The sequence below is a fragment of the Lampris incognitus genome, chromosome 6, assembly GCF_029633865.1.
Source record: "Lampris incognitus isolate fLamInc1 chromosome 6, fLamInc1.hap2, whole genome shotgun sequence".
Taxonomy (NCBI): domain Eukaryota; kingdom Metazoa; phylum Chordata; class Actinopteri; order Lampriformes; family Lampridae; genus Lampris; species Lampris incognitus.
The window spans coordinates 10220574-10245776 of NC_079216.1; the positions used below are offsets into that span (position 1 = coordinate 10220574).

The 25203-nt window shown below is 45.6% G+C and overlaps 1 protein-coding gene across 1 annotated transcript; it reads left to right on the forward strand.

Annotated features, from left to right (window-relative positions):
- The first annotated feature begins 593 nt into the window (after window positions 1-593).
- exoc3l1 (exocyst complex component 3-like 1) lies at window positions 594-22427 on the forward strand. Its single transcript, XM_056282309.1, has 15 exons — window positions 594-801; window positions 4753-4928; window positions 5868-6087; window positions 7872-8093; window positions 10695-10894; window positions 11639-11857; window positions 12275-12345; window positions 13071-13188; window positions 13471-13596; window positions 13839-13939; window positions 15213-15329; window positions 17630-17900; window positions 19372-19527; window positions 19745-19878; window positions 22006-22427. Exons 1-15 carry the CDS (start codon window positions 762-764, stop codon window positions 22190-22192), a joined length of 2358 nt encoding a protein of 785 aa, XP_056138284.1. The 5' UTR covers window positions 594-761; the 3' UTR covers window positions 22193-22427.
- Window positions 22428-25203: the final 2776 nt, after the last annotated feature.

Sequence of the window (25203 nt, forward strand, 5' to 3'; positions counted from 1 at the left end):
TGTTTGGTGACAACAATAGCCAGATACGCTTTACTTGCATAGCTCTGAGAAGATCTTGAAGGAATCTCAGCAATGAGGGGTCCCTTTGAACGAACAATTACCGCAGTTAAACATCAGTCTTTTTTTTTTTTATCTTCAGGATTCACCGATATTTTTTTTTTCCACAATCAAACTATTGATAGGCTGCACGTTTCCTTGCACGTTCCCTCACTTTATGGCTTGTCGTGCTTATGCATTATGCACTGCTTGTTCCTCTTACTATATGTTTTATTGGTTTGTCTCCATAAGTGCGGGGCCGCCCTCAGACTCTCAGGTGGCTCTGTGAAACACCAGGTCCACTTCACTGCTCTGCAGCAAACGTCTTCCTTTCTCCTGCCACCATCTGGACCGTTTCTGTGGTTTGTTCCCTTCTCTCTCTGCCTGTACCCGTTCCCTTCTCTCTCTCTCTCTCCCTCCCTCCCAGTCCCTCCGGCCCTCTCTCTCCCTCTCTCTCTCTCCGTGCCCCCACCCCCCAGCTCCCTCCCTTCCTGTCGGCCTCAGAGCAGAGGATGTGTCTGGGAGAGAGGCTTTTAGAGCAAGAGGAAAGCCGACAGTGGAGCAGTGGAATAGATAATGTGCCCTTTCTCAGCCGTTCTTTCTCCTTCTCTCTCTCTTTCTTTGCTCACCTTTCCCTCAGCGTTGTGCCCTCTCGGCACTCTCGGTGCTGGGGATTTGGTGGCTGGACAGACGGACAGGCAGGTTGGCTGAAAACTCAACTTTAAATGTCAGACGGGACTGAGAATGGTGATGACAAACCAGAAGGTAATGGGCAGTTGAACACGCGCACACACACACACACACACACACACACAATCTTGTATACACAGACAAACACACATACACATTAATGCACCACTCAAGAACAGCATGTCAGTTCATAACATTGCTGAGTGACTAACACCCACTTATCCCAAAGTCCCTCAAACCCGAGAACAAAACGGGGACTGCACCGGTGTGTTTCTGAGTGAAAACATCAATACAGCTCAGGTTTTCCGGTTGCAATGACCTCACTGGATGACAGACTAAGAAACGGTGTTTTAGACTTGCTGATACACAAGACTTGAGAGAGTCTCTGCGCCCACACTTAAGGGACCACAGTGGTGATAACAAACAGCATTAGCCAGATAAGGTGGCCGAGCCTCGTCATCATGGGTCAACTTGTGGCGTTATCTGCTTGGGTTTTACCGCTATGAAGTTAGCTGCTTAGTTCCATTTGAGGTTTGTGGTTGCGTTTTGACTATGATGAGGCAGTTTCTAGAGTGCATTAGGGCTTATCACCCATCAGAGGAAATCCATTGCCTGCTGTATCTCAGAATTGCTGATGACTTATTGAGGGCGCAGATTAGTTAATAGGAGATGGCTGATGTCCCATGACTTCCTCGGGGACGGAGATATTCCTGTTTGTGACTGAGACATGTAAATGTGTGTGTGCGTACACAACATTTTCAATTACTGTGCTTGTGGTACATGCCTGGTTTAACTGTTTCTCTGTCCTAATCCTAAACCCACAACTCAAAAAATGGCTGACATTCAAAATGAGAATTAACTAGAAAGTGATCACTTTTACTGAAAGTTCCTACTTAAGAGTTTCAAAACTCGAACTGGTCTTCACAGGATAAATAATACAAGTGTGAGTTCTCTCTCTCTCTCTCTCTCTCTCTCTCTCTCTCTCTCTCTCTCTCTCTCTCTCTCTCTCTCTCTCATACATGCACACAAACACATAACACATAAACACACACAAGCATGTGCTGGAACAGACAGAGTGACAACTTGATGCTGAGTCAAAGGCCCTGAGTATTTCTCTACACTGAGTCACTCGCCAGCCCATGATCCTATTAAGGCCAATTAAGATGTTCAGTTCAAACAAAGGTCAGGTCATAAAGCCCTGATTCTTCCATGACTTGTACTGCAGCTGGCTGAGTGAGTGACTATATGGTTGACTAGGCTACCTTACTCAGTCGTCATCATCATCAGTTCCCCAACCTAAGGAGGTCATAGGAGCACAGCTGATGCCTCATCATTGGTTGAGTCATCATTGTGTGCCAGTAGGGGGAGTACCTGGTGGTCCCCGTCTCCTTTCCAGGTATGGATGGCCGTTGGTTCACAGAGGAACTCATCCGCCCTTTGACAGGTTTTGTTTTTAGTCCTGCTGGGAGTCCACACACCCTCCTCACAACAACCCAAGGGTTGAAGTGGGGGTGCCGGTTCAGTCGCCGACGACCCGACCGTTGCAGTTTAACGTCGTACCCAGGACACCCTTACTCAATAAAAAAGCAATTTTTGGTGATTCCCCCCCCCCCTTTTTCTCCCCAGTTGTATCCGGCCAATTACTCCACTCTTCCGAGCCATCTCGATCACTGCTCCACCCCCTCTGCCGATCAGGGGAGGACTGCAGACTACCACATGCCTCCTCCGATACATGTGGAGTCGCCAGCCACTTCTTTTCACCTGACAGTGAGGAGTTTTGCCAGGGGGACGTAGCGCGTGGGAGGATCACGTTATTCCCCCCAGTCCCCCCCCTACAGGCACCCCGACTGACCAGAGGAGGTGCTAGTGCAGTGACCAGGACAGCGCCGTGTATAGAGAGAGTCTGGCCATCCACTGATCTTTGCAACACGCGCTGTGATAGGCTGAGAGCCTGTCAGGTGCTTGACGGGTGCCATGTTGCCTACCAACGTCTGGCTCTGTCATCATGACGTTTCGCTGATTTTTTCCTGCGTTTTCGGCCCATTTCTAGCAGTTGAAGGAGAAATGGTGTGTTGTGCAGCTTGGGGGCTGTTCCGTTCGGCTGGGACAAGGCCGTATGATGCATCGATTGTCACAGGATGCACAAAGGAGGGCAGTTTGGACCGTAAAGATTCACAGGCTGAGCTGGTCCCCCTCAGCTTATTCCGACTTGTGCTCGGTGAGTTCATTTCAGTGTTTACGATTTTTCGATAAACTAACTTCCCTTGAGCAATCGGAGAGTCTGTAAGGTATTGATGTGTGGAAATCAGTTGTATAGCACATCCAAGCCATGTATAACCGTTGACAGAAGTCAGGCAAATGTAAACAGTGTCAGATCGTCATATGGGATGGATTGAGTGACAGGTCTGGGCCTGAGCCGAGGCAGTGTGTGGGTAGCGTTGAGATAAAACCAGACAAGAGCCCCGATACAAAACAGATGCTGCACTGGCTAAACCTTGAAACAGGTAGGCCTGATATTTCTCAAGTGTCCCTGATATTATTGCTCATTATCATTCACTAGCAGCCTACTGAACATTGCAAAATATGTAATACTGGTACTGATCACCAGTTTACCCACCACACCAGTAGTGTAGTGGATAAAAGCTAAAGTCTCTGGAGTAAATTCTTTGGGTTGAAATCTACATGTCTGCAGCAGAGGCCCCTGCTCAGTGCCTGCGACTGTGTGCTGGTGGGGTTCTTCCTGATCTCATCACCTCCATCATGGACTGAAAAAGTGAAACATGTTATTACCATAGCCTCTGCTCCTGATCTGGTGTTAAACCACCTACTCTGACTACGGGTACGCAACGGTAAAAAAAATTCCTGGTTCTCTGAAACTGGTACTGAATGATGGAAAATACATAAAGTGCCTCTCAAAATTATTTAGGCAGTGGTGTGGCCTTAAAAGGCCAAAACCCCTTTTTCAATAGCTTCAATATGTTGTCTAAATGTCTAATCTAATACATTCTTGTTTCCTCTAAGTTGGGGTCAAAGTCTAGTAATAGAAATTAACAGAGTGACCCATTCATGGTACATTACACCCACAAAACAGGGTGAGCTGTGGGCCTCATTTTGCCATGTGACCAGTTAATAAGGTGACAGACGCAACAGTCATGTGAAATTCTTATTTAACAGTAGTCAACTGAGGCGACTTTTGGTCAGTTATCTCATTAAGCTGGTCACATGACATGACATAACAAGGCTCATAGCCTATCATATGGAGTGCTTCAGTCGTCCTCCTGATGTCCATACTGCACTTGATCTGTGACCCCCCCGACTTACAGGAACATGAATTTATCAGATTAAAGAATTCAGACAACATTTTGACACTATTCAGAAGGGTTTTGAGCTTTTATGAGGCTGTCATTAGCATTTTTAAGACTTGCATACCGCCACATAAATACTTTTGAGGGAGGCGCTGTCATTTCTGGTGTGTACTGGTATTGAATGATGGAAAAGACATCATTTCTGGTACTCTGACTGAAGATCATGACGTGAGCACGACTTTGAATAGCGTGCGCATGGGGCTACCTACCAGTTGGTAGACAATATGGCGCCCGTGTAGCCAGTTGGCCAGACTCTCTCTATGCATGCCGCTGGACCGGGACATGTACCCACATCCGGCTTTCCACCCACAGACACGGCCAACTGTGTCTGTAGGGACGCCCAACCAAGCCGGAGGTAACACGGGGATTCAAACCGGGATCCCCGTGTTGGTAGAGGCAACGGAATAGACCGCTACGCCACCTGGACGCCCTTGGTGATATTTTTTTAAGGAGATGAGCTGATACACATAACAACTGACAATACTGCTTTAATGTAGGTATGGAGTTTGTTAACTACAACTGACGCAACATGGGTAAAACAGTGGGCTGTAGGGAGCAATGTCATCATCAGACTGTTTATCATTTTCGTCAAAACGGCCCATGGTCATTACCTTGAAACGTTGCCTTTATAACATCGTGTTCACATTTATTTGACTGTCAGACACAGCGCCCCCAACTGAGGTGTGGCCAGAGGTGGAGCGTGCAGAACATCTGGCACGAGGGGCGGCCTTGAAGTGGGCGTCAGGTGTGTTCTGTCGGCCGGAGCATCTGGAGAGACTGAGCCAGTACAGGAAGAGAGAGAGCCAGAGGACTACATCCATACACTCCAGACTCAAGGTAAAATGTAACTAAACAACATTAGTACAAAAACATACAGTAAACACATGAATACACACACACATGATAATAAAATATGGTAATTCATTGCAGGACTGGGCAATAATTCAGTGTTATAGTTTATCATCTTTCAGCGGTAATGTATCGGGACTCATTTGGATTTTGTTATATTGTGATACACAATTTTGTGGTCTGATGAAGTCTGAAATATGTGAGGGAGGTGTTTTTTTTTAATAGTATTGATTTGATATTATACTTAACATCATTAAATGGTTAAACGTGATTACCAAACAGTTGAATGTGTGTGAAACTCAGCTGGATTCTTAGATATGGTATTTTTGCATATGTAGGCAGATATTTATCAATATTGCACAACATCCCCTGTGATGATCATATTTTCCATGTCACCCAGCACCAGCACTAGTTCATTGTCACTTTTTTGTTTAGAAAAATCCTTTTTTGCCATTGCTTTTAGCAGCAAGACAGATTCAGAGCAGTGATAGTTGGGTTTTATTGAAACCACAGTAAAAGATGTGATACTGTGGCATCGTTGTTGGGCTGCTGTGCACATGGAAAGGGTCTGAAGTGATGTAGTTAGTGTTTGCCTGACAGAGAAGTGCACTTGAATGCTTTGTGGTTGCTCTTATAATAATAATGCTTTATTGGCACGACTGCATTAATTACAGTGTTGCCAAAGTAGGTGACAGCGAAACAGGTCAACAGAGTACCGATAAATAAATAAAGAAAACAAACGGAAAAAGGGATAGGCAGAACTGGCAGAAACATAGAACAGCACTTGAACAGCAACTGACAATAATTGGAGCAGTAGTTGGAAGAATTGAGTGTTTTGATCACTCACTGTATAACCATATACTTTAATGAACACTGGTTTTGAACCAGTACCACCTATGATGTTGTTACTGCTGCTTCCCTTCCCAGTCCGTGGTCCAGTCGTACCTGGAGGGGGTGGGCTGGGGGCTGGGGCAGCTTCGAGAAGCGAAAGCAGAGCTCAAGGAAGTGTCTCACGCCCTGCAGAAGGCATGTATAGAGTCCAGCCGAAATGCTGAGGGGATCAAGTCTCTTGAGACGCTGAGAGAGATGTCGTTCAATCACTGTCAGCTCCTCGCTGCTGTTAGCAACCTACCCCGGGTCTATTCTGGTAAGCTGGAACACGCACACACACACACAGAACCTCCTAGAATGTTGGAGTGAAATGTCTCAAAACAAACTCTTTAAATGTGAATTACAGAAAGTTGAATCAGTTCATCTGGACACAATGTTTATTGAGAGAAACGTTTCATCACTCATCTAAATGACCTCTTCAGTCTCATGGTTGCGATCAGAGCATTGTAAGATGGCGACAGATGTGCTCTTAGCCCTCCACTTGATTCAGGGAAAGTCGTTCCCGCTGTGCCAGAAATTAGTGCACCCCAAGGATCGGGTCCCCCAGCACAAACAGAGCAATATAGTGTACGCTGGCTGTTAAAGTGCCAGGAGGATTGTCATGACTTGTACATCGGGGAAACTAAACAGATGCTGGCCAAGAGGACGGCGCAACACAGAAGAGCTAACACGTCAGGCTAGGACTCCACAGTCTACACCCATCTACAGGCCAGGGGCCACACTTTCAAGGATGAGGATGTGCACATCCTTGATAGGGAGGAACGCTGGTTTGAACAGGGAGTCAAAGAGGCCATCTATCGCCCTTTTCACACTGGCCAAAAAACCCGCTAACATCTACCTTTGGTCAATGTAACATTGACCACCACAGGCGGATGTTAGGGGTTTTTTTAGCCAGTGTGAAAGGGGTATATGTGAAGAGGGAACGACCATCCCTGAACCAAGGGGGGAGGCCTAAAAGTACATCTGTCACCATCTTATAATGCTGTGATTGCAACTATTCGCCAATCCTCTGTGGATAGTACACATGGCCACTGTAACTCTAGTTAATGTTCATGGTAATTTGCATATGAAACTGATCATTGGTTTCAGTCATTGTACCACTGTATTGTTTATAAGGGTGGTGGTATCTGCAGTCAGGTGAGACTGAAGAGGTCACGTAGATGGGTGATGAAAAGTTTCCCTCGATAAACGTTGTGCCCAGATGAACTGATTCAACTTTCTGTGATTTCCTTACCCGGATTATTAAGCATGCATAAACATCTTTTAGATGCGAAGCACCTCAGGACCCTGGCCTCTAGTCTAACTTACCCACCCACAAACTGACATTTAGTCTCTCACCTGTAGCTGTGCCATCTGTGCAGATTCAGGGAGGTTGTGACCCCTCAAGAAATGTTTGTGAGTGAATGCATCAAAAATATATGCTCTATAAAGATTCTACGCTTTTTTGAATTAAGATTATAATCCTCATTTGTTAGGAAATTGGAAAAATATATTTTTTCTGCACCCCCCCCATCACTGTTCTCTCTTAGTCTCTCCCTTGTATTCTATCACTTGTCCGTGCAGTTTCATTTAAAAGTGAGATTTCACGGAAATGCTATCAACAGAGATGCACATAAGATGTACTCTATCACCTTTAACAAATCAAACCACATCAGAAGCACAAAAAGTGTGTTTTCAGTAATTTTCTGGGATGTTGGTTAGCTAAAGACATGATTCAGATGAGCTAACCTTAGCTCTCTGGAACCGGGGCAAAAGCATCTGTTTTACAACTTGAGTGTTAAGTGGCCGGTCAGGATGTGGTGTAAATAATATGTAACATTAGCTACACAACTGAACAATGTGCAGATAATACCAGGCCTACTTCCCCTTTTCACATTGAGACAATGATCCTGCATCATTCTGTTTACAACAAAGTCACACAAGTTGTGCTAGGGTTAGGGTTAGTTGGTAATATAAAGTTTTTAACAGCCCCCCCCCCCCATTCCTTTCTTCCCTTTCCAACTACCTCCTCTCTTTGCTGTCCATTCGGTCTCCTGTCAGTGCGCAGCATGGTGTCTGAGACGGAGCGCCTGGTGGAGTCTCGTCGGCTCCTTGAGGCCCACGCCCGCCTAATGGAGTTAGAGCGTTGGCAGGATGACATCCTCTGGCAGCTTCATGGAGGAGCGGGGCCCGCCAGAACGTCAGGAAATGCCCTCAGTGCTGAGGATGAGGAGCTGGTTACGGCCTACTTCTCTGGTGTTGGGCGGCTGGTGGAGGCTCTGGGTAAGGAGACATTATAGACAGGGTGCTACGGTGGCTCAGTGGTTAGTACTGTGGCCTCACAGCAAGAAGGTGCTGAGTTCGAACCCCAGGCCATCCCGAGTCCTTTCTGTGTGGAGTTTGCATGTTCTCCCTGTGTCTGCGTGGGTTTCCTCCAGATGCTCTGGTTTCCTCCCACCATCAAAAAGACATGTATGTTCAGTGTCCGGGTGGCGTAGCGGTCTATTCCATTGCCTACCAACACGGGAATCACCGGTTAGAATCCCCATGTTACCTCGGGCGTCCCTACAGACACAATTTGCCATGTCTGTGGGTGGGAAGCCAGATATGGGTATGTGTCCTGGTCGCTGCACTAGCACCTCCTCTGGTCGGTCGGGGAGCCTGTTGAGTGGGGAGAGAGAACTGAGGGGGAATAGCGTGATCCTCCCACACGCTACGTCCCCCTGGTGAAACTTCTCACTGTCAGGTGAAAAGAAGCGGCTGGCAACTTCCACATGTATCGGAGGAGGCATGTGGTAGTCTGCAGCCTTCCCCGGATCGGCAGAGGGGGTGGAGCAGTGACCAGGAAGGCTCGGAAGAGTGGGGTAATTGGCCGAGTGCAATGGGGAGAAAAAGGGGGAACCCCCCTCCCCCCCAAAAAAAAGACATGCATGTTAGGGTTATTACTCCTGCCTGTGCCCCTGAGCAAGGCAATGGAAAGAAGAACTGGAGTTGGTCCCCAGGTGCTGCAGCTGCCCACTGCTGCTATACAATAAGATGGGTTAAATGCAGAGAACAAATTCATTCTAACAATACAATGACAAAATAAAGGTGGCTTTCTTCTTCTTTTTGAAAGTGGTCAGTTTAAAGGGAGACATACATATGTATGGATGACCCTCCGTTAGCACTGACCAGTCTTCTGTGTGTCTCTGAAATGGGGCTGAAATTGTTTGGACTACCCTAGAATGTGAAAACCCACTTCCTTGTTTGCAGAAAGACAGCATTTTTTTAAGAAAACACAATGTGCAATGCAAAAGCAAATATCAATGCTGTCAAAGGAAATGGGGGTAGCAACGCTACGTACCACTGTGTATTGTGGTGTTGTCATTCACATTTTCTCATACAATGCAGCCTATTGGCAAACAAGGAAGTAAGTTTTCCCCATCCAGAGATTCTCGCCGCTGATGTCACCAGCGGAAAAGTTTCTGCACAATTACAGAGACACACAGAAGACGTCTCAGTATTATAGCTGCTAATGGTGTTATAGCTGTATTATAGCTGCTAATTTCAATATGATGATGTTAAAAATCGTGATTGTTTCCCTTTCACACTCAAATTGAGCAAATATGGTTTTCCCCGGGGAGCTGCACACTTTAAATTATACTGTTGTCACAGGGGGACATGATAGTATCTAGAAGAAGCAGGCCACCTTCTTGGATGGACTGATGAGCAGAAATCACCTTGTTTGCTCAGATACAGAGGTGTTTATTACAAGACCACCAAACAGGGATTTAGACACTTGGTGGAGGAATATATATATATATATATATATCCATATCCATTATCCAAACCGCTTATCCTTCTCTCAGGGTCGCGGGGATGCTGGAGCCTATCCCAGCAGTCATTGGGCGGCAGGTGGGGAGACACCCTGGACAGGCCGCCAGACTATCACACAGGGCCGACATATATATACACACACACACACAAATTCATACCTAGGGACAATTTAGTACGGCTAATTCACCTGACCTGCATGTCTTTGGACTGTGAGAGGAAACCGGGGAGGAAACCCACGCATATATATATATTTTTTTTCTATCCTATGTCAATCTGACTGGAATGGGGATCCCTCCTCAGATGCGCTTCCTGGGGTTTCACTAATTTTTTTCCTGGAAAATGTTTTTTTTTTCTCTCTGCAGAATATTTATTTATCTGAGCTGAGGATCTTAGAATAGTGGGTGTCTTGTTATTAACTGTATCTACCTGCTTTCGACTGTGTGAATGTAAAGGCCGCTGAAATTATATTTAGGGTTGTACAAAGTAAACCTGACATGACTATCCAGAAAATAATGGGGTCCAGTGAGGTATACTACTATGATAAAAATTAGTTAAAGAAAAAGTTTAACAGTATCCAGGGCGTATCTTGCTTTCGTAACATGATGTATTTCCAAGTAAAACAGGATATCAGGGCAGGGCAGAGTGTAGGGAGGGATGTGATCTGATCCTTCAGGATGGGATTGGATGGTGCAGAACATTTTATGATATTATTGACTGGAATGTTGCTGCCCTCTGCTTAAACTTGGTGACACAAACACTAAAGGTGATTACACTTTGATATAAAATAAGTAAAAAACTGATTTTTTTTGTGATTTCTTTTTTGGAACATGTTGAATAACTGCATAATGTGACTGGGAAAATAGGCTAACCATGGAAAAAATAAAATAAAGTTGTCTTTAACTGATTGTGAGCTGTGAATGAAGTGATTGAAGGACTGTCCCATGATGCTCTTTCTTTTTCTCTAGATATAGAGTCCAGCTCGCTACTAGCTGATCTGCCATGTTGGAAATGAATCTACGCTATGGTTATAGTAAACCTGCCGCCTCAACACCCATCCTGTCATTGTAGGGAAGGAGATATGGGCAGTGGTGAGCAGCGGTCTGGCTCTGGCCCGTCAGAACCCCACTCCTTTTGTATCAGCGGTGCGGATCGTGGAGCGGGAGGAGGCCCTGGACCGAGCCCTACTGGAAGAGAGAAGCGGAGCGGGCATCCACACCCGACCACTGCCACCTGGAAGACCTCGTTGCTGGAGAGAACGCTTCTTCCAGGTAAAAAGCTACTCTAAGAAAGGGGCCATTTTGGGGACCTGAGAGGCTTGGCGGTCTATTCCGTTGCCTACCAAAGCGGGGATCACCGGTTCGAATCCCCATGTTACCTCCGGCTTGGTCGGGCGTCCCTACAGACACAACTGGTTGTGTCTGCGGGTGGGAAGCCGGATGCGGGTATATGTCCTGGTCGCTGCACTAGCGCCTCCTCTGGTCAGTCGGAGCACCTGTTAGAGGGGGAGGGGGAACCAGGGGAGATAGCATGATCCTCCCACGTGCTATATCCCCCTGGCGAAATGCCTCAATGTCAGGTGAAAAGGAGCAGCTGGCGACTCCACATGTATGGGAGGAGGCATGTGGTAGTCTGCAGCCCTCCCCGGATCAGCAGAGGGGGTGGAGCAGTGACCGGGACGTCTCGGAAGAGTGGGGTGTTCGCCAGGTGCAATTGGGGAGAAAAAGGAGGAAAAACAACAAAAAACAAAAAGTGGCCATTTTGTTTATTCTATACACGTCCTCCAGGTTTCCACCTTTTAAACCTTTCCCTCCATTCAGAAGCTACCTCATACACCAGTTCTCTTGGTCTGCTAGTGGATGAGCGTTTAAGACAAAGAAAGCTGAGACAAGGATGCCAAGTTCAAAATGTACAAATGGAGCAAATTAAGGCACCAGAATGCATCTAAGCTGTATGCCATGTGATCATTTCCCTGCTGCTTTAGTCTGAACACCATCTTCTGCCACCTTTACCAGGTGCTAGATGAGGCAGTGTCTACACGATTTCGTAGTTTGTCCTACCTACACACACGTGGACCTGGACTGGCGGGCCACCTGTCTGCCCTTCAGCACGGCATCGTGGCCGACCTGGCTACCGTTCAGCATTTGCTGGAACACTGTGTGCCGCCACATTACCGTTTAACCGGCGCCTACCTGAGGGCCAGCCACCGCTGTCTTCAGCTTCACCTGGCACAGGTCAGCGAGTTCAGGATACACACCTTAATACTGTAGTTCACAGTAGTATTTGTGCTGATGTTGTAGTTCACTTTCGAGAGAAAACTGCCACATCATGTACAGAGACAAATATGTGGAAGAAGTACTGACAATGTTTTTGGGAGAGTTTGAGGTTGTAATATTAAATGATGTGTGATTATCTGGTTATGTATGGGAGGATTAACCCATCTAAACTCAGTTTACTGTGCCGACTTTGAGCAAATACTCAATCTTTATTTATTGTTTACATACATTATAGTGAGAAACATTACACACATAAGTAACATTAAAAATAAGCTCTTGAAATTACACTGAATAAATGTATTCAAATCTTTTTGGTGCATATTGGTGCAAGCAATCATATCTGCGTGTAAATGTAAGTGTTTTTTCCCGGTCCAGGTCAGCAGCTGGGAGCTGGAGAGTGGCGAAATCTTTGCTGTGCTCAACTGGGTTCTCCATATCTACAACAGGTGAGGATCCACAGTTATAATGTAAACCAAAGCCTAGAAAATTTGAACTTTTTTTTGCCCAGCAATTTCAAATTGTCTTTGCACATTTTGAGAAACTGTCTAGGACTAGTTACCAAGGCCATGCAAACTAAAACCTGTTCGTTGTGGTTTTGTTTGATTTGCTCCAACAAACACAACACCTCCCATTGTTTTGTATTCATGCAAGTCCCCTTACAAGAGAATATTGTCTTTGCTTGGCTGAAGAGGAATCTGAAAACTAATAAGAACTCGTATTTCTCGCAATTGGCCGTGTCTGCGGGTGGGAAGCCGGATGTGGGTATGTGTCCTGGTCGCTGCACTAGGGCCTCCCCTGGTCGGTCGGGGCACCTGTTCGCGGGGGTGGGGGGGCTGAGGGAGAATACCGTGATCCTTCCACACACTACGTCCCCCTGGTGAAACTCCTCACTGTCAGGTGAAAAGAAGCGGCTGGCGACTCCACGTGTATCAGAGGAGGCATGTGGTAGTCTGCAGCCCTCCCCGGATCAGCATCGGCAGAGGGGGTGGAGCAGTGACCGGGGTGGCTCGGAAGAGTGGGGTAATTGGCCGGATACAACTGAGGAGAAAAAGGGGAAAAACATTTTTTTTAAAAAACAACTTTTATTTCTTGGCGACTCAACTGGCTAAGGTGTAGCAGGAGTTTGTGAAATAATTTCTACAAATAACATGTAATAGCATTTTTTTGGCAGCCCAGAAATGATGGGCCATCCGGAGCTGATGGCTGAGATGGAGAAGGAGAAGCTGGGTCCTCTGATATCTCTGGAGGGGCTGGAGCAGTTACAGAGCAAATATGTGCAGAGTGTCAGGGTGAGGATCTGGATGCAGTTGTGCACTATAACAGATTTATAGATGTCTGTGAGTCCATCCAAGGGTGTGTACTTGGTTTGTTTCCCCTGTCAGTTACCAATATCTGTCTCTCTTTCTGCCTCTTGGGATATTATGTCAGTCTGTCTTTATCTGTCTCGTGTGCATGAATGCATGAGCTTTGAAGATCACATGATACAGTTGTGTTTGTGTAGAAAGGAGGTCCGGTTAAGTATTTTACTGCATTATGTCATTACATGTGTGTCTCTGTTGTTGCCTTTGCAGAAAAGTGTATCAGAGTGGATGCACAAGGCTCTGGAGGTGGAGTTGACAGACTGGCAGAGAGATCAGGAGCCAGACACCGATCACGAGGGCTTCTACCAGACCAGCCTGCCCACTATTATAACACAGGTAGACATGCCAATCACGCACACATGCATGCATGTATGTCCATGTATGCACGAGCTCGTGCGTGTGGACACGCACACACAGTTTTGGTTTTCCTATAAATTATACATCCATCAATTAAGAGTAGCTCAAATTCAAAGTCAGTGTACAATGAAGCTTATTGTAGGAAGGCAGTGATTCTTCATAAAGTTGATCAGATCAGTTATCTTGTCTTATCTATTGTGTCCTTGTCTGAGCTGTGTTAGATGCTGGAGGAGAATGCCCGGGTGGCTCTGATGATTGGGGAATCACTGCGAGACCAGACCATACAGATGGGTCTTTATGAGATGGAGAACCTCCTGAACAGGTGTGTGTGTGTGTGTGTGTGTGTGTGTGCATGTCTATACATATTCATTGTGAGCCTACCTCAGCCTACTTCTTAGTTTCTTTAAACAAGATGTAATGGTGATAATTCCACATACTCTCATGTATTAAACTGACTTTAAACACTGTATTAATCGCTCTCCCAAAGACAGCATCACCCTATCCTGTCAGAGCAATTTCTTTCAGCACCACACATGACTTAAAGACAACATAAAATAGCCCAACATGATGATTTTTTTTAATATATATATAAATAACTGATAATCTTCTGCAGTTACCAGAAAATAACCTTACATGATGCATAGTGGCCCTGTGATGGCCTGGCGGCCTGTCCAGGGTGTCTCCCCGTCTGCTGCCCAAGGACTGCTGGGATAGACTCCCCAGCATCCCCGCAATCCTGATTAAGGATAAGCAGTTTGGATAATGAATGAATGACTGAATGATGCATAGTCCCCAAGGGCAGTGTGTCTATGTTCCCTCAGCCCGATGTTCCCTCAACCCTATTTCATTGAATTTACTTAAACTTAACCTAACCTATCTTAACCTGACTTAACCTCTACCTAACCTTAACCCACCCCCCCCCTTTTTTTTTGTCTCAATTGTATTCGGCCAATTACCCCACTCTTCTGAGCCATCCTGGTTGCTGCTCCACCCCCTCTGCTGATCCGGGGAGGGCTGCAGACTACCTCATGTCTCCTCTGATACATGTGGAGTCGCCAGCTGCTTCTTTTCACCTGACAGTGAGGAGTTTCACCAGGGGGACGTAGCACGCGAGAGGATCACGCTATTCCTCCCAGTTCCCCCTCTCCCCCGAACAGGTGCCCCAACTGACCAGAGGAGGCGCTAGTGCAGCGACCAAGGCACATACCCACATCCTGTTTTCCACCCGCAGACACAGCCAGTTGTCTGTAGGTAACACGGGGATTCGATCCAATGATCTCCGTGTTGGTAGGTAACAGAATAGACCACCACGCCACCTGGACGCCCTACCTTAACCCAACCTTAACCAAAAGCTAACGTGTTTGATAGCTAACCCACAGGGCTGAGGGAACATAGGGATGACCCCGTCCCCAAGCTAGCTACCTCTGCTAGCCTCTAGCAAAACGCACAAAGAAAGACAGCCGGTTATAAATTGGTGTAGCTAAACCACGTTAAGCCTTTTTTTCCCTCTCTTTGCCTTCCAAGAAACACAAACTTTTCCCATTAATTCATATGCCCCTCCCTGTCTCCGCTCCCTACAATTTTCATTGCTCCAGGTTTCGAGAGGCTCTGGTCCATTTTGGGAAAGAGCATCGCAAGGAGCCAAGCAACAACAAAAACAAGTTCTACCTCCATTATCTCCTGGCTTCCATCAGCAACTGCATCATCCTTAAGTAAGAGCTGTGATCCATAACATTTCTCCAGGCACAAGTCGTTATTTTATCCGTCTGGGCCATGGAGTCAGGTTGCATAATACTAGCTGTCGTGTTTAGCATGGCTGAGATACCGTTACTGCATTTCCTTGACCAGGTAGGACAAATACTGCTGTAGCAACAGATGCGTACGTGTTGGAAACAACACCGGCAGGGCAAAAAAAAGATTGAAATGTGATGCCAATGTGGTGATTCTTCTATCGGACAGATGATCAACATAACTTCAAAACAATGTGGCAATTTAGTTTGATGACGTTTAGACCGCCTTCATCAACTTTGACCTGAGGAGCTCATATTATCAAGGGTGTGGACTATTTACTAGTGAGCTCACGGCACATGACCCACAATGGCTGTTGCATCTTGTCTGAAGTCCAAGAAAATCAGTGTCAACAGGTACATTTCTCTCTGACGCCTACATCCAACTATATCACAACGCTGTTTTGCTGTTATATTGATTGTTTGTCCAACAGAATTGCCGCATCGTCATCACATTTCAAATGGATAAAATAATGCAAAATCTTACAGATTGCCATTTTAAGAAAGATGCTGGCAAATTGAAAGTGGGAGCGAGAGATAGCAACTTGCATGTGGTGATTTGACTAACACACATGGTCTTACCTTTAACCCCCTATCTAGGGGTGCGTTGTCAGCATTATATAGAAACATCTCCATGCTGACATGTCCACCTCTGGACAGGATTAAAACGCCTTGGGAACACGATGTGGGACATATATCTGATGACCAATGGGATTCCATCCTCACATCAATACACAAATCTTCATTCTGTGCAAGACACTGCCTAGTGCAATTTAAGGTGGTTCATAGGGCCCACATGTCCAAGGTTAAATGATCTAGCATCTACCCTGATATCTCCCCCACTTGCGACAAATGCGAAAACAGTGATGCTACCTTGATCCATATGTACTGGCTGTGCCCTCACTTGCAAAAATTCTGGAAAGATATCTTTTGTACCTTATCTAACATTTTAAAACAAAACCTAGACCCAGACCCTCTTATTGCTCTGTTTGACATTACTGATGGAGATGACTGTCATCTGACATCTGCGGAGCGCCGCATGGCGGCCTCTGCTTTGCTCTTGGCCAGATGCGCAATTTTGCTCAGATGGAAGGATGCTGCCCCGCCCACACTTAGTAAGTGGCTTCGGGACATAAATGTCCTGTCTCAACTTAGAGATGCTGCGATTCTCAGACAGGCTCACAGGAAACATTTTATAAAACCTGGGAACCCTTTTTAACATATTTTCGTAACACCCAAACAACATGGGTATATTATTTACCTCTTTTCTTCTAGACACTGTGCCTTAGAATTATTCAAGATAATCAGGAGGGTGGGGGGGACGGGGGTGGGAGGGAAGGGCTGTTTCACTATATCACTGTTGCCACTGTCACTGCCACAGGGTTTTTGTTTGTTTTTGCTTGTTCTGTACATTGATGTGTAGCATTGTGGGCTATATGTGCCCAACCCTGTTCATTTTGGTAAAAATTCAATAAAAATATTTTGAAAAGAAAGACTAACACACATGGACACCTGCAGGGTTTTCCTGCTGCAATTTTTCATACATGCATGCATACATACACACAACACACACACATACATATATATATATATATATATTAAGTCTTAATATTCCCGCTCCTCATTTATTGAGCACTTTTATCAACACCATTGACAGTTTCCAGAAAGAAAGAAAAACACTATACATATATACATGTGTGTGTGCCACCCAATGACTGCTGGGATAGGCTCCAGCATCCCCGTGACCCTGAGAGCAGGATAAGTGGTTTGGATGATGGATGTATGTAATATATGCTCTGCAGGATGTGATCTAGTCAGCATGGACCAACATTACAAAGGAATGTTTCCAGCACCTTATTGAATCCAATGCCACAAAGAATTCAGGTTGTTCTGAAGAAAAAGGGCAGCAATTCAATACCACATAGATGTACCCAATAAAAAGGCCACTTAATGTGTGTATATTTTATGAGTTTCTCCATAGTTTGTCTCCCCTTTGTCCCTTCTTTACCAAGGTGCTATGGAAATGAAATGGAAATATGCTCATATGTGTATAAGGAAACTAAATTATCTTTGAATTTGTTTCACCAACAATCAAAACTTGCATTGTGTGGTGGTAAAACAATATGCCGGGATGTGTGGGAATGGGTTTTTTCTCTCTCTTATTTAGCCTCTCTTTGTGCATTAGTATCACATCTCATCATAGCAACTCCCTCCCTTCATTTCAGAGCGTCCACCGAGAGCCTGCAGAATCAGCAGTCCTCTCGGTCAGCGAGCCAGTTCTCTCGGACTCCACCCAACCCACTGGCAGCACTTGACCGCGCTGTGAGACGAGCGTGTCACCTGGTGATGGATCAGCTGTTGCTAGAACTTCAACCCTTCCTGCAAGGCTTCATGACCCGCTCCTGGCTGGCCCACGGAGACCCCACCCCCAAGCTCTGCCAGGTGCTGGAGCGACACCTGGAGCTTTACAGCCGTGTACGCCCACCCTGTCGGCAGGTCAGGGAACTTTCCCCATTCTTTGTGACGCGCCCCATTGATCTCCCCTGCAGCCCCTTCAGAACCGTAGCATGGGGTCCCTTAGTTGAGACTATGACAATAAGAATCCTAAAACAAATTTTAACTGATCAACTTACTAGGTAATGACATTTCATTTGATAATGTGAAATAAAATAAAAAAAGATATTAACACAGCCAGTTGCTTTGCAATAGAACAAAAACTCCATTATTTGATATTTGATATACTTTATTGATCCCCGTGGGGAAATTCTCAATTCAAAAACTCCATTAGCCTGCTTCTATACAGCCATCACTGATCAGCTTGAAATATACTGGATTGCCTTCCGGAAAGCAAACAACTCTTTCATTCAGTCAACACCCAGAACTAACAATGCAAGATTTGCATGGGTTCACAATATATGTGCACTCTAAATGATGGGGCAATATTGATTTTTTTTTTTTAAAGTTAATTGCCTACTTTAGCTACCATTCTTATGGGTTTAAAAAAATAATACCTGCATTAGTCAGAGTCACATGCCATGCTTTAGAGTCAGCTGAGCTACAGGACTGCCAATACGAGTGCTCTTAAAATAATCGCTTACTGACAACTACAGTCGTCGTAACGAGTCATTCAGCTCTGGTGGAAATGTTTTATGGTCTTCACACGTCATAAGCAAAGCTTAAAACTGCAGTCTGGTCTAAAACACCTTTACAGAGAATCTCTTCTTCTGTTGAGTCTTTGTAAATAAAGATGGTCTAAATTTGGGCATCCAGGTAGCGTAGCGGTCTATTCCATTGCCTACCAACATGAGGATCGCCGGTTTGAATACCCGTGCTACCTCCGGCTTGATCGGGCGTCCCTACAGAAACAATTGGCCATGTCGGCGGGTGGGAAGCAGGATGTGGGTATGTGTCCTGGTCGCTGCACTAGCGCCTCTTCTGGTCGGTCGGGGCGCCTGTTCAGGAGGGAGGGGGAACTAGGGGGAATAGCGTAATGCTCCCACGTGCTACGTCCCCCTGGCGAAACTCCTCACTGTCAGGTGACAAGAAGCAGCTGGCAAATCCACGTGTATAGAAGAAGGCATGTGGTAGTCTGCAGCCCTCCCCGGATCAGCAGAGGGGGTGGAGCAGCTACTGGGATGGCTCGGAAGAGTGGGGTAATTCGCCGGATACAACTGGGGGGAAAAGGGGGTAAGAATCCCCCCCAAAAAAAAAGATGGTGTAAATTTGTATTGTTACAATGCACTCATGCCTGCCTGCTGATCAATCCCCATTTTATCTTTTTTGTCTACTTAAAAGACGTGAGTACTTCAGTCTAGCTTCAATGTCAAGGGGGCCTGCTAGTAGTTCAGAATTTCTCCTACGAGGGATCTGAGGGTTATAAAACTTAATTTGGGGTACATTTTTTGGGGGTAATTTTGGTCCGTGTGCCTGCTGAATACTATTAATGAGTCTCTTCCTGCCCCCACAGCGCCTTCAAGAGGAATCCCAGTGGTTGACTGTAGTGGAGTATGTCCGGGCTGTAATGCAGAAGAGGCTGGTGTGCCGGAGCACTGAGGAAAGGAAGCAACTGGCACAGCGCATGGTTCAAGATGACCAGCAGTTCAGAGAGCTCTTTCATAGCTTGGTGAGGGTGGGATATCCAGTGATCGTGGTTGTTATTACATGTCACTCCTCGCAGACAAGAGTAATCCCTGGTGCACCTTTCTCCTTAAAAAAACAACAACAGCCAAATCCATCCCAATAGTGCATTAAAGCATCAGGCTTTTCTTCATGACCAAAGTAAGAATGGGGTTTGTGTGTTTGCTCTGTACATTTCTCACTGTAAATGTCTGATTACGTAGGAAGGTGAGGGGTCAGCGCCTGATGTGAACCCTGTTGCCTTACTACCCGTCCTGGCTGATTTCATCCGACTTAAAGACCCCAGCATGCTCACTCTGGAGGTTTCTGGACTAGCTGCAAAGTACCCTGACATCAGGTAATCCTGCTTAACCGATTACTTAAAAACTAGTGATCTTTCCATAATCAAATCAAATCCATTCTACAAAGTAAAAAAATGTATTAAGTCCACTAGACAACTAACTCAACCCTAACTTGTATAGGGCCAGAAAATCTAGAGAATCTAAGTTTTGATTTATACCTCAGAGTTGAAACTAATTCTATAGTATCACAGAAGGTTGAATCAGTTCATTTGGACACAACGTTTATTGACAGATACGTTTCATCACTCAGCTAAGTGACATCTTCAGTCTATACTCACTGCAGGTCTCCCCACCCTTATAAACAATACAGTACAACAGGGAGGATGTGAAAAATGACACATTACCCTTCTTAGACTGTGAAATTGAAATTGGTGATGGGGGGGCATTTGATTGTTGATGTTTACCGCAAACCAACACATACTGATCAGTACTTAAGGTTTGACTCTCATCATCCACTGGAGCACAAACTAGGAGTCATCAGGACGCTGCACCACCGAGCTGACAACGTCCCCACCGACACAGCAGCCAGGGAAGGGGAGAAATCCCACATTAAACAGGGCCTGGTTAAATGTGGTTATCCAAACTGGGCATTTGTCAAAGCCAAGAAGATGTCCAAACAGTTCACCAGCCGACAGAAGGGAGGAGAAGGACAACAGCTGCCTCAGAGTAAACCAGTGCTGATTCCGCATATGGCGGGAGTGTCGGAAAAGCTGAGACGTGTATTTTCCAAATACCATGTCCTAGTTGCTTTCAAACCCCAAAACACGCTGCACCAGAAATTGACCCACCCCAAGGGTCGGGTCCCCCGGCACAAACAGAGCAATATAGTGTGTGCGGTTAAGTGCCAGGAGGATTGCCGTGACTTGTACATTGGGGAAACTAAACAGACGCTGGCCAAGAGGATGGCACAACACAGAAGAGCTAACACGCCAGGCCAGGACTCCACAATCTACACCATCTACAGAGCAGTGGCCCCTTTTACAAGGATGAGGATGTGCACATCCTTGATAGGGAGGAATGCTGGTTTGAATGGGGAGTCAAAGAGGCCATCTATGTTAAAGTGGCAGGTAACTGAGCTCAAATCTGTGTTTTGGGATACCCATACCCCAGGCAAACATATCAGTAACCACCCAGCCAATTCTGTATGATTAAAAATGTTTCAAAGTATATAAAACAAAGCTTCAAAAACGTGTAAAAATCTGCTGCGTCCACTGGTTTCAGACTCTGGGGGCGTGGCACCGAAAGGAAGACGGCAACGTCACCAGGAAGCCGGCCAAAAAATCAAGAAAGGAAAACGGGAAAAATACCCAAAAACGGTCTAACTCCGCAAATCAGTTCTATACATGGTTCAACACATTTTAACATGTCAACAGCAATACAACTCCCACATTTATAAAGTATTTTGAAGCAAATCTGCCAATTTGGTTACCCTGCTCTTTAAGGGGGCACAATCATCCCTGAACCCGGGGGGAGGGGGGCTAAGAGTACATCTGTCACCATCTTACAATGATGTGATTGCCAACATTCCCAAATCCTCTGAATAGTACACACGACCATTAAACTCTAGTTAATGGTCACCCCCATATTTGCATACGAAACTGGCCGTTGGTTTCGGTCGTTAGGCACTGTATGGTACTGTACTGTTTATAAGGGTGGGGAGACCTGCAGTCAGTTTAGACTGTAGAGGTCACTTAGTTGAGTGATGAAACGTATCCGTCAATAAACATTGTATCCAGTTGAACTGATCCAACCTTCGTTGATTTTCTTACCTGGATTATTGAGCATGCATCAAGACATAATTGTGTAGAACTATTTAAATGAATTGTTGGTATCTTAATTCCTAAAACAGGCTGTATCATTTTAAGAGATATTTAACTACAAATTGTGCTCTTCTAAAATTATCAGTGTTTTTGCATTAAACATATCTTTTTTTGTAATAAAGAAAGTAAACTTTTCATATCTTCAGGTTGAAAGTTCAGAGGCTAACCTGAGTACAGGTGTGAGATGGTCATGCATCTTACTGTACGACACTTATCATAATCCAACTCAGTACTTGCATGAATCACGATTTGTTTGTCAGATACATGACAGGGTCTAACATGTCCCGTCTCCTGTCTCCTCAGTGAGGAGCACGTGTCAGTGCTGTTGGATATACGGGGTGATGTCTCCCGGGACATGAGGGGGGCAGTATTGGATCTGCTGGAGCAAAGCGCCCCTCCCCTCCCTGCAGGATATAGACCTATCTTTACAGACATTTTAGTTCCTCCATCCACTATGACTTTCTGCCTGCCCCATGCCAAGTGTGCATGACTACAGTGACTAAAATCTGGGAATTGGGACAGATTTCCAGTTTCTGTAAGGATCATCGACCGGGTTGAGGACTCCTTGGCCATCTCTGGCACTCTTATTTGGAAGATTTGGAAAATCTGGGCTGGAAAATCAGCACTTACCATCGGGCAAATACTGGTAAATATTTAGTTTGAGCTGGCAATAAAGTGAAGTCTACATGCTACTTTGACAGTACAAATTGTGTTCAAATAGAGTCTCATACTGAACTAACTACTCTTAAGCTGCTAATGATTAAATTGTAAAGTTTAATAATTGATCAATTCTGAATCCACAGGCCACCATGTACAGCCGGCATAACTGTTAGTTATGGTGCCCTAAAATAGAAATAAAAACGTTTGAACATTTACACGGGGGAAACCAGTAATAGCCGCGACAACTACATCGATCAGCCAAAACATTAAAACCACCTGCCTGATATTGTGTAGGTCCACTTCATGCCGCCAAAGCACCTCTGATCTGTTGAGGTATGGACTCCACAAGACCTCTGAAGGTGTCCGCTGGTATCTGGCACCAAGACGTTAGCAGCAGATCCATTAAGTCCTGTAGGTTGCAAGGTGGGGCCTCCATGAATCGGACTTGTTTTTCCAGCACATCCCACAGATGCTCGATCAGATTGAGATCTGGGGAATTTGGAGGCCAGGGAAACACCTTTAACTGTTTGTCATGTTCGTTAAACCATTCCTGAACTATTTTTCCAGTGCACATCATCCTGCTGAAAGAGGCCACTGCCATCAGGGAATACCGTTGCCATGAAGGGTGTACCTGTCTGCAACAATGTTTTGGTAGGTGGTACGTGTCAAAGTAACATCCACATGAATGCCAGGACCCAAGGTTTCCCAGCAGAACATTGCCCAGAGCATCACACTGCTTCTGCCGGCTTGCCTTCTTCCCATAGTGCATCCCGGTGGCATCTCTTTTGCAAGTAAATGACACACACACACTCGACTTCCACACAAAGTAAAAGAAAACGTGATTCATCAGACCAGGCCACCTTCCTCCATTGCTCCAGGGTCCAGTTCTGACGCTCACGTGCCCATTGTAGGTGCTTTCGGTGGTGGACGGGTCATCATGGGCACTCTGACCAGTCTGCGGCTACGCAGCCCCATACACAGCAAGCTGTGATGCACTGTGTGTTCTGACACCTGTCAATCATAGCCAGCATTCACTTTTCCAGCAATTTGAGCTACAGTAGCTCTTCTATGGGTTTAGAGCAGACGGGTTAGCCTTCACTCCCCATGCGTATCAATGAGCCTTGGGTGCCCATGACCTTGCCGCCGGTTCACCAGTTGTCCTTCCTTGAACCATTTTTGGTAGGTACTGACCACCGCATACCTGGAACACCCCACAACCTGCCGTTTTGGAGAGGCTCTGACCCGGTCGTCTAGCCATCACAATTCGGTGCTTGTCAATATCGCTCAGATCCTTACGCTTGCCCATTTTTCCTGCTTCCAACACATCAACTTCAAGAACTGACTGTCCACTTGCTGCCTAATATATCCCACCCCTTGACAGGTGCCATCGTAACAGTAATAACAATTATAATAATCAGTGTTATTCACTCACCTGTCGGTAGTTTTAATGTTTTGGCTGATCGGTGCAGACTGGCTTCTCATCCAGCTACGTTAGGAGGAGGTGTAACGCCCAATCATCGAAGAACCACCGGTTTCTTTTCCACCTCCATTCTTTCCTGTCACATTCTGCAGGTATTAATACAGTATGTTGTAATGTGAAGTTCTCTGCAAACTGAGCAACAGACATGTACAAAATGTTACCTTGGATATTGGGTATACGTTGTTAGATAGTCCACAGCAGGGCATTTGCCGATGGCCACACAGGTCTAATGCTGGGTGTCTGACTGCGGCATACGTCTTACTTTTTAAGATTGTGTATTCAACTGTCAAGTACTTGATATATCCTGTCATATGCGCTCTTCTTGGCGAGACGAAAAATTGAATGATTTTGAAACGGATTTACTCTCCCATGTGTGGATGTGGTTTTTATTTTGTGCTGGGCCCTGTGAGTCGTTCTGTGTATATGCCGATGCAATGCTGTAAAAAATGAAACGACAATACAATGTGTGTGCTTATGTCAGGTTATGAGGCGTGAGAAATTAAACAGCGTTAGAACGTGGTTAGTCTGGTTAACGGATGAGAGGAACTCGTTTCGTGCTCTGATTGGTGCCGACCGGATGTGTTTGGACAGATCCTGCCCCTTCCCATCGAAGCCCCTTGCGTTACAGATTTCAGCATCCCCCTAGCAACAGAACATGATGACAAATTCAAAGCTGGCCACTTTTTTTTTTTTAATAATACTTTCTCTAGAAGATCATCTTAGAAATCCTACAAAGTGAGCACTGTTCTTGCATCCCCCCCCAACCCTGAGAGCAGGATAAGCGGCTAAGACAGTGGATGGATGGATGGATGGAAATATGGAGAAAGTATTGTAAGGAAGGAAGAACTATATCAAACAGCCAGTTGGTCACACAATTTAGGAAACGGTGACACGTCACTGCTATGAGGCTGTGGTGGCGTCCCCTTGCTTAACTCATTATCTGACTCATTGGGGGCAAATCAGGTGTTTAATTAATGAACTCCCACCAAATGTCCAATTAAAGAACATGGTACTGGCAGGTGTTTGGTTTGGGTAGGGAAAACCTTTTTTTTTTTTTGGAAAAATTTTCTCCACAATTGTATCCGGCCAATTACCCCACTCTTCCGAGCCGTCCTGGGTGCTGCTCCACCCCCCCTCTGCCTATCCGGGGAGGGCTGCAGACTACCACATGACTCCTCCCATACAAGTGGATAAATGTGAATAAATAACTAATTTAAGAAGAATAAAAAGTGGTCAAAGATTGCCATTTCAACTCAACATCTGTCTCTCCGGGTGACATGGCCAGCGGTGACAGCTCTGTTCCTCAAAATTTGTTTTTGAGTTAATTTATTCACGGTTGCAAAGACAAGGATGCAAACCCA

What these genes read in the sequence shown, in the direction of transcription:
- exoc3l1 (XM_056282309.1), top strand. Translation starts at nt 762, where the DNA reads ATGTCAGACGGGACTGAGAATGGTGATGACAAACCAGAAG. An exon ending in TACGCCCACCCTGTCGGCAG is followed by an intron (nt 17,901 to 19,371) that starts GTCAGGGAACTT and finishes CTGCCCCCACAG; the next exon opens with CGCCTTCAAGAGGAATCCCA. An exon ending in GAGAGCTCTTTCATAGCTTG is followed by an intron (nt 19,528 to 19,744) that starts GTGAGGGTGGGA and finishes CTGATTACGTAG; the next exon opens with GAAGGTGAGGGGTCAGCGCC.